Here is a 9,137-nt window from a genome sequence, read left to right as displayed (position 1 = left end):
CTCCAGTGACCTACAGCCTCTGCCAGGTGGCACTGCCAGCTGAACCTCTGCCTCCTCTCACAGTCACCCAGGGCTCTCTGATCAGCCCCACCTCCCTCCTTCACTTCTGGAGTCTGCGGACAGTGGCTGGATGACTTTATCATGCAGAATCTGGCTGACAGAGTGTCAGTTTACATCCTGACTTCCTTGTTAAATAAGGCCCAATTCATATTCTGGTTTCTCCTCCTCTAAAGGCCTCCAAAACTCAGATTGATGCAATATGGTGGAGGGCAGCCCCGGTGGCGCAGCCCGGGGTGTGATCCTGGAGACCCAGGATCGAGTCCCACGTCGGGCTCCCTGCATGGAGCCTGCTTCTCTCTCTGCCTGTGTCTCTGCCTCTCTTTCTCTCTCTCTGAATAAGTAAATAAATAAATCTTTAAAAAAATATGGTGGATCCCACAGGTTTTATTTTTTTATTGTTTTATTATTTTTTATTTTTATTTATTTTTTAAAAAAGGTTTTTATTTATTTGAAAGAGAGAGAGTGCGGAGTGAGAGAGAGAGCATGAGCAGAGGGAGGGGCAGGGGGAGAGGGAGAAGCAGACTCCCTGCTGAGCAGGGAGCCAGATGCTGGAGACTGGGGGGACCCGGAGTTAATGGCCTGAGCTGAAGGCAGCCGCTTAACTGACTGAGCCACCCAGGCGCCCCAGATCCCACAAGTTTTAAACTATAACATTGGGATGATTACAATTTAGAATTCTTTTGCTCTGTGGTACCTCTTCAATATTGGGAAACTGAGCAGTGAAGTATTTCTGAAACTGATACTAGATTGGATATTTTTTACAGATAAAAACATTAAAGGGTTTTATGACAATACATTGAAAATGTTTTTACATTGCCTTTTATCTCCAAATTCCAAAAGAATGCTAACCAGTTGAATAGCTGATCTACATGAGTAAAATACCACTCCTCCTTTGCTGTCAAATGCACATGCACAGACCCATAGCTAATCTACAGGAGGAACAAAACCAAACCTTGCAGAACTCTTGTGGTGTCCCTACCTGTGGCCACTGAATCAAACACACCTATGAGAAAAGTAATCACCATTTATTCGCTGAGAAGTGTCTTTCATTTGAGAATTATAACTTGCAGTACTAGTCGAGTTAGATTGGATGGACACAGAAAGAAAAAATTTGCTTTTAGAGCAATATTTCAGAAACAAATCTAACTTAAACTTGGCTACTGTGGATATTGCAGTGTTTGTCTGGTGGCCTCTAGCCTAGAAAGTCTAAGTAAATAATTTGTAAATAATGATTCATCTTTAACCTAATCAGACTTGAATAATGTTTCTAAAATTTGTGTTACAACACAACAGTATAAGAATATTGGTTTGGATTAACAAATCATCTTTTCACTTGTGAAAAACTGGAAACCTGGAAAAAAGAAAAGAGAATAATATTTAATATTTAATTTTAATATTTCATATTTAATAACTTTTGCATGTAAGGAAAACAATAGTTGAAAAATTGGATTGGTAAGCTTTATGGATATGAATAAATACATTTATCTTACTTTTATTGTTTTTTAAGATTTTATTTATTTATTTGGGAGATCCAGTATGTGAGAGCACAAGCAGTGGGAGGGACAGAGGGAGAGGGAGAAGCCAGTTCCCCACTGAGCAGGGAACCCAATGTAGGACTTGATCCCAGGACCCCAAGATCATGATCTGAGCTGAAGGTAGATATTTAACCGACTGAGCCACCCAGGGTCCTAAATATGTACAATTAGGTAGTTATTCTTCCTTGGCCTCCATATCTTCATTTTTAAAATAAATGAGAAGCTGGATGAGCTCAGAAATTTTCACACATTTTTAGCAGAGGTTTAAAATGTTATGGGAACACACACATATATGATTTTGTTCTGGTATAAATTTAATAAGGTTGATGTTTGACACTTCCTTATAAAGCAAATATAGGAGAACAATGATGCTACTTTGAAGAAAGCAGAACTCTCTGCAAGTGTAGGTAAGGGATGACAGTTAAAGACTCAGAATGCAATTTATATCTGAATTTTTAAAAATTGCACAGCATGGAGATCCTTCTGACACATAAATAGCTGTAAGCAGTAAAGTAGCAAAAGAGTTTTTTTGGTTTGGTTTTGATATTTGTTTTTTAAATTTCTCTTACACTCTGAGGATGGTCTTTATTTTGAAGTTTGTACAAAAACATGACAACGCAGTTCATTCACTGGTGGTCTCCAATTTGTTAAAGTTTGGCATTTAACTTATCCGAGTGTGTGTGTGTGTGTGTGTGTGTGTGTGTAGCTTTCCTTTATTGAGTACTAGTGTCAGGCACAATGCCGTGCAGTTTACGGCATTAGAGTGAATTTGTCATCATATCCACATTTAATTTTAATACTTGGAAGGAGAGAGAATAATTAAAGAGCTAGGTGGTCTGCCCTCTATAATTGGGTGTATGTTTTTTAATTACCATTTTATAATAATTTAAAAAACAATTTTAAATGTTGACTATTTTGATCTTTGTTGTTATTGTGAAAGGAAAAATAAACCTCATCGATTATGTAATCTGATTTAGCAAAACTATCAATGTGAGTTCTTACATTGAAGCAGGAGAGCTAGGTTCTCTCCGGGAGTTGAAGGATGAATCTCGTGGACACAGGAGAGTGAGTAAAGGGTTAGAAGTTTTTAAGCAAATATACAGAGAAAGTCTCAGAAGTGAGAGGGGTCCCGGCAGGGTTGCCACTGAGGGCTTGTAGGGTTGGTCTTTTACTGAGAACCTAATCAGGGAGTTTATGGCCTTGAGATTTCTTGTGCTGTCTTGAGTGAATGACATATGGTTGTTTTTGGGTCTGGTGAGTCTCTGTGATTCCTTTGTAGCTGTCAAAGGAAGATACTCCCTAACATTTGGAGCCAGGGGGCCAGATTTACTTGCTTGTCTCTGTTTTTGTTGCCTTAGCTCTGTTTCCTTGGGATCTATGGGAGCCTGACTCTGGGCCTTTCCCTTATCTTTCCCTGCCTAGCCCCATGGGTCCCTAACTCAATGTGACAAAGCACAATGAAATTAAACATATATCTGTTAATATGCATAGGTTGTTCTAGACGTTTAATTGGAAAATTAGAGTTTGATGAAAAAAAATTTTTCTCTGAATTTATGATGTAGTTCTCTTCTGCTTTCATTTTTTTTTAATGTTGCCTAGTAAGTGTGCAGAAAACCAGTTTAATTTTCTAACAGTGAAAATATGTTTCTTTTTGTCAGGATATATTTCCCAGGCAGTTTTGGTGGCCCTTCTCCAAAGCCTCGGATGCTCTATGTTCTGTATTACGCTGTACTACAAAACTGTAGCAGTCAAACCCAACAAATACAACTAGACATCGCTTTTATTTTTTATTTTTATTTTTTTAGAATTATCTTTTTTTTAAGGTTCTTTTTTTAATTTTTTTTAAAGATTTTATTTATTTATTATTTATTCATAGAGATGCAGAGAGAGAGAGAGGCAGAGACACAGGCAGAGGGAGAAGCAGGCTCCATGCAGAGAGCCTGACGTGGGACTCGATCCCGGGACTCCAGGATCATGCCCTGGGCTGCAGGCGGTGCTAAATCGCTGCGCCACTGGGGCTGCCCTAGACATTGCTTTTAAATAGCACAATTAATTATAAATGTGGGAACAATAGATTTTAATTTGGTGTTTTACACTCAAGATATAAGTGGTTCTCAAGTAAATCAGAAATAGGATCTTTAAAATATCTTAATTCAAGCTTTCTCATTTTAAATTTTATTTTAAGTTAAAGAGACAGTCTGGGGCTCCTGACTTCGACTCAGGTCATGATCCCAGGATTCTGAGATGGAGCCCCGCAGGGGGTGTTCTGCTCCACAGGGAACCTGCTTCTTCCTCTCCCCCCATTCCTTCTCTCTCTCTCTCTATTTCTCTCTCTCTCACTCTCTCAAATAAATAAATAAATAATCTTAAGAAAAATGAAACTAGATTTATACATTTGTACAATCCTAAATTTCCTTAGAACACAGTTTGAAAGCTACTGGACTGGCTGATTTTTTTTTTTCCTGAGTAATTATCTTACAGCTTAATGATCTTACCTTTTAAGAAATGACAGCAATGTTATGCTATAGGGATAGACCAAGGTTTAAATGTCCTCGGGTCATCTCTTGGGATCTAAGAAAGAAAGCAAATTAAATAATGTCATAATGCCATTACAGCATCTCATCAGAAAAACTATATCGAGTCTGTAGGTTTTGAAAAATTTTCTGGCAGAGGAGGAAGGATTTTCCTGAGGAATGGGACAGTACTATTCCTCTCATGACAACTCTGAAGAGACAGTGATTCAGTGTTGTGATCTCTGCTACACTTAAATGTTGCTTAAGAGGGCACTTTGATTAGGTAGCTATCTTTTTTGCTTCCCAGATGTGAATTCCAAAGAGAATGATATATCTTATTTGAGAGAGAGAGAGAGAGAGAATGCAAAAGCAGAGGTGGGGGAGAGAGGCAGAGGGAGAAACTGAACAGGAATTGAAGTGGGATTCGATCCCAGGACCGTGAGATCATGACTTGAGCCCAAGGCAGATCCTTAACCAACTGCACCATCCAGGCACCCCTGAGAATGATCCATATTATGAAAATGTTGTGATAGTAGGAAGGGGAGAGTGGTTAGGCTGAGAGTTGTTTGCTTTGGAGCCTACAGACTTGGTCTCCTCTGTAGTGATCTAAGAACAGCCCCTTTACACCTTTAGCCAAATAATTTGTGTGGAGCAGTGTCCTTGCTAATTAGCCCCAGGCTCATTCTATTATCCTGGACTACATGCCCTAAGAATTTGACTTGTTTATCCATCTCCCTTGTGCTCCTCAATTCCTGAGTCCTTTGCTGGGAATTCTCTCCCTTTGGCCTGGTAGAAAGCAGATATTCCCTCCCTCTGCTGTTGTCTTGTTTTTGCTTGAAGACTTGACTTTTAGTTACAAAAGTGTTAAAAACAAAAACAAACTTTCTATAAGTAATGGAAAGTTCTAAAGATCCCCCAAAACTTGTAATGTTTTTTTTTTTCACAGAAATACAAAAAGACAAGGAACCAAAGCAAACAAAATAACCCAATTTCTAACCTGTTATCTTTACAAATCCTGTTCTGTTTGCTCTTAATCTGTATTGAAATGTAAATGGGGGGCCTTTCCCTATTCTCTACTTAACTGGGGCTCCAGGAGTTGTTCGCAATCTTATTTAGAATCAGCCAGTTGCACCTGGGCTGGGCAAGACCGGAACAAAGCGCCTCAGTCTAGTCTGAGGTGGTTTCAGGTCAGATCCTTTGCTAAAGGGAATGGAATTTTTAGTCTTTTCCAGAACCTGCTTCCAATTCTCTTCACCAGACCTGGGCTCCCAGGGTGCCCCTCTGCCTTGGAACACAGATTAATAGTCATTCCCGGCCTTCTTAAATCTTACCAACTACCAACTCCCCACCCAGCTCTCAGAGTGAGGATATAACTTTTTTTTTTTTTTTTTTTTGGTCCCAAAGGCCCCATCTCTGGGATTTGAGGTGCTCTTCATTGGCTTTTGGTGATCTTCCCTTTATCTTCTTTGCTTGGTGCCATCATTCCTTTCCTTCTCCATTCTATTCCTCCCTGTTGGTTCTCAATAATTAAGACAATATTCACTATGACTGTAAAGACCAATTCTGCTTTTCATTAACTCGCAGCTTTGAGATGTATCTGGTCCAATCTTACCAGTCTCAAGGTCTAGTGACAACAGGTAGTGGCCATTAATACAGGATTCTTTATCATCATCATTGTGCAGTAAAGGATTCAGTCAGCAGGCCTGAGTTGTCCAAACCTTGCACATTTCAAAGAAAGTTTTAGCCCCAGACCAGTTCCTGGGAGATAACACCAAAGCCTCTGAAATCCCATAAGATAAGATGTCTTTGTTTACCTGGGGCCTGAGCCATGTGGTATCATTTGATTTCTGGAAGGTCTGGACACTGAGTAGCTAAGGTCAGATGCAGACAGCTTACGCCTACTTGACTGATCTCTAATAAAAACCAAGGCTCAGGTAAGCTTTCCTGGTTGGCAATACCTTGTAGATTTTCTCAAACATCATTGCTGGGAGAATTAGGCATTATCTATGTGACTCCACTGGGAGAGGACAACTGGAAGCTTGTGCCTGGTCTGTTCTGGACCCTGTCCTATGTTCCTTTGCTCATGTTCACCTGTGTCTTTTCACTGTAATAAACCATAACCACAAGTATACCTGCTTTTCTGAGTTTTGTGAATCCATCTGACAAACCATTAAGTCTGAAGGTGGTTTGTGGACGTTTGACTCTATCTTTATTATCATCGCCACCATCATCCTCATTATCGGTGTGTATAGACCACTTACTATGTGTGACAACTGCGAAATGCTTTTCATGAGTTATCTTAATCCTTACAACAGCACCATACAATAATTAGAATTATTCTTTCCACATACCTCTCCCCTCATTTTATAGATAAGGAAACCCAATGATCAGAGAAGTGACATAAATCACCAAAGGTAGAGCTAGGATTCTAACCCCCCATCTTTCGGACTCCAGGGTCTGTGTCTTGACCACTAAGCTAAAATAGTACATTGTAACTCTGCTCCATTGCCAATTAAAGGTTACTTTTTTCCTGTTTCATATTCTGCATTGCTTGCTCCCCTCTCTTCATCTGAGGAATGCCTCCGGCTTCGTCCTGTTCCTTTTTAGATGCTATCCCTACCTCTCTTCTTCCCCCTGCTTCTCTCAACTAAAGGGGTTGCCTTCCAGAGACCAGGTAGGAGAGCTCTTAGATACAAAAATATACACTCCGTAACAGTGTCAGATAATCCCCCTTCAGTGGTAAGAAAAGCCACTGAAAGAAGTGTCACCAAGCATTTCAGGGAACAGATTCAGTCCCTGCACCCTGGGACAGGCATGTTCAGCATGGAACCAGTTTCGAGCCTGTGAGAGTGCCAGAAAAGGCTCTTCCAAGACAGCGTGAGAGGCAGGGAGGGGAAGAATGTGATGAAGAATGAGAGAGCGTGTGCCTGGCTGAGTGTGCGTGCACCTGCACGCGTGTACATGTTTGTGTGTCTGCGCATCTCACAGGACAGAGTGGCAGACAGCATTCTGAGGAAGGCACCATGGGAGCCTCCACTCCGAGTCATCTCCTGAGTCGTGCAGATTGTGTCCGTGCTCCAGCTCTGGGAGCTCAGGGGGCTGAGGTGGGCCTGTGCTGCTTTTAAGGCCTTCTTTGCCACGTATCTGTGGCTTAGCTTTCAGCAGAACAGGATGCAGAATGCGTGTTTCTACACGTTACTGGGGTAGGTTCCAACACCATAAAGAAAGAGAATGCAGTCGTACATCTCCCTCTGCTCCGAGCAATGCAAGGAGGTGCACAGGATGTGCGGTTGAGAACTAGAGTTTGGGGGCAAACCCGCTGTAGGTAAACTGGGCTGCTCAGAGCACAGGAAATGTCCCTGTGTCTCTCCTTCATCTGGCAGGAAGGGCTCCTTTTACTGAATTAAACAGGTGGCACTTTAAATGCTGCCAACTCTCACTGAGTCTGGGCGTCTAGAAATGCAAAAAGAAGCAGGAAGGGAAAAAGAAAGACGGGGGCTGCAAGGTGCTAGTGATGCAGAGGGAAGAGAGTAGGTGGGAGGAGGCTGGCTGAGGGTTTGCCCAGCGGGGAAGGTGAAAGCCTTCAGCAGGTAGACCTCCGCCAACGGTACAGAACAACAGGGAAGGGCAGGCATGGGCGCTGGAACTGGGCACTGGTCTAGCAGTAAAGGACTGTCCCCCACGGAGTTGTTCTGAAGTCAGGCTTCAGCCTAACACAGGACACAACCACTTGTGATTGCAAGTATTCCTTATGAGTCAGCATCATGAAGCTTCCCTTTCAAAATGTGGTGTGAACTGAAACCTGTTTACATACTTGTTTCTAAGCCGAATGTCTGGTTTTAGCTTCCAGGAGATGGAAACTGAATCTGCTCATTGGCTTTATGTGGCCTCCCACGGTGGCAGCCCCCACATCCTCCCTTCCTTCCTCCCTCCCTTCCTTCCTTCCTTCCTTCCTTCCTTCCTTCCTTCCTTCCTTCCTTCCTTCCTTTTTTAAAGATTTTATTTATCTATTCATGAGAGACACAGAGAGAGGCAGAGACCTAGGCAGAGGGAGAAGCAGGCTCCCCGCTGAACAGGGAGCCTGATGCGGAACTCGATCCCAGGACCCTGGGATCACGACCTGAGCCAAAGGCAGACACTCAACCACTGAACCACCCGGGTGCCCCCCACACCACGTTTCTGAAGTTACTTCAATAAATACTTTTTTGCTGCTAGTGATAACGAGGGTTTTGATTTGTCCTACTGCCAAATTCTCCAAGGCAGGATTTAAAAAATTTTTAAGGCTGTGGAACTCTTTGTGTCTCTGAATCCTAAAGATTTTTTTTTTCATGAAATCATTGTTGCTAAGGAAAAGTTCTAACTTGAAAGTATTAATTAGGTATTTTCTCTATATCTTTAAGATAAATTTCCTTTTTTTTTCCCTTGTGGAATTTTAAAATGACTATATAAAACACATTTTCCAAAAAACACATTTTTCTTTCTCCCATCACCAAAAAACGAATATGTAGAGACGACGTTTCTGGCCAGGTCTGGCTGAGCCAGGCTGCTCTGCTGGGCTCAGAGCAAACTACCACCAGCAACAGTGTTCTGAGCAGGAGTTAACCACCTAGGAAAGGGCCTATGGATAAAAACAATCAACAACTCTGATCAAGGTAACCATAGCCACAGATGTAAACAGTCTTTGATATAGTAAATGATTGATCAAATAGAATGATATAGTAAATGTTCAAATAGAATCAAATAGAATTTTTTTTGTTGTTGTTGCTTTTTTGTTGAAACTGGAAACTAATTATCTGTGAAAATGAGGTTTATTAGTCTTAAGATTTTTTTTTCCAGCCCTTAGCAAGTCAACTTGATTTAATGTGGAAATTCTTTTCAAGCCCATTGGGAGAGGCCTATTTTGAAGAAAGTCATTAATAGTTACGGGTATTTGGTGGAAACTTTACTTTAATATTTACAGAGTGACTTGTATTTACACAATATTTTTACATGTGTTATTTTATTTGATTCCAAATGAAAAGTAGTGAGG

At 41.2% G+C, this 9,137-nt stretch overlaps 1 protein-coding gene across 1 annotated transcript in view; it reads right to left on the bottom strand.

Moving 5' to 3' along the window:
- Nucleotides 1-1,013: 1,013 nt before the first annotated feature.
- LOC129522704 (aldehyde oxidase 2) overlaps nucleotides 1,014-9,137 on the bottom strand; it is a 78,996-nt gene continuing 70,872 nt past the window's right edge. Inside the window, exons 35-36 of the mRNA XM_055345004.1 lie at nucleotides 4,091-4,166; nucleotides 1,014-1,411 (exon numbers count right to left, since the gene is read on the bottom strand). Of these exons, the coding sequence (XP_055200979.1) occupies nucleotides 4,113-4,166 (54 nt within the window). The 3' untranslated portion in view covers nucleotides 1,014-1,411; nucleotides 4,091-4,112. The remainder of the gene's footprint in view (nucleotides 1,412-4,090; nucleotides 4,167-9,137) is intronic.

The sequence above is a fragment of the Nyctereutes procyonoides genome, unplaced genomic scaffold (assembly GCF_905146905.1).
Source record: "Nyctereutes procyonoides isolate TBG_1078 unplaced genomic scaffold, NYPRO_anot_genome, whole genome shotgun sequence".
NCBI lineage: Eukaryota > Metazoa > Chordata > Mammalia > Carnivora > Canidae > Nyctereutes > Nyctereutes procyonoides.
Note: the sequence above shows the minus strand (reverse complement) of the source record. Positions and strands in the feature narration are given on the sequence as shown.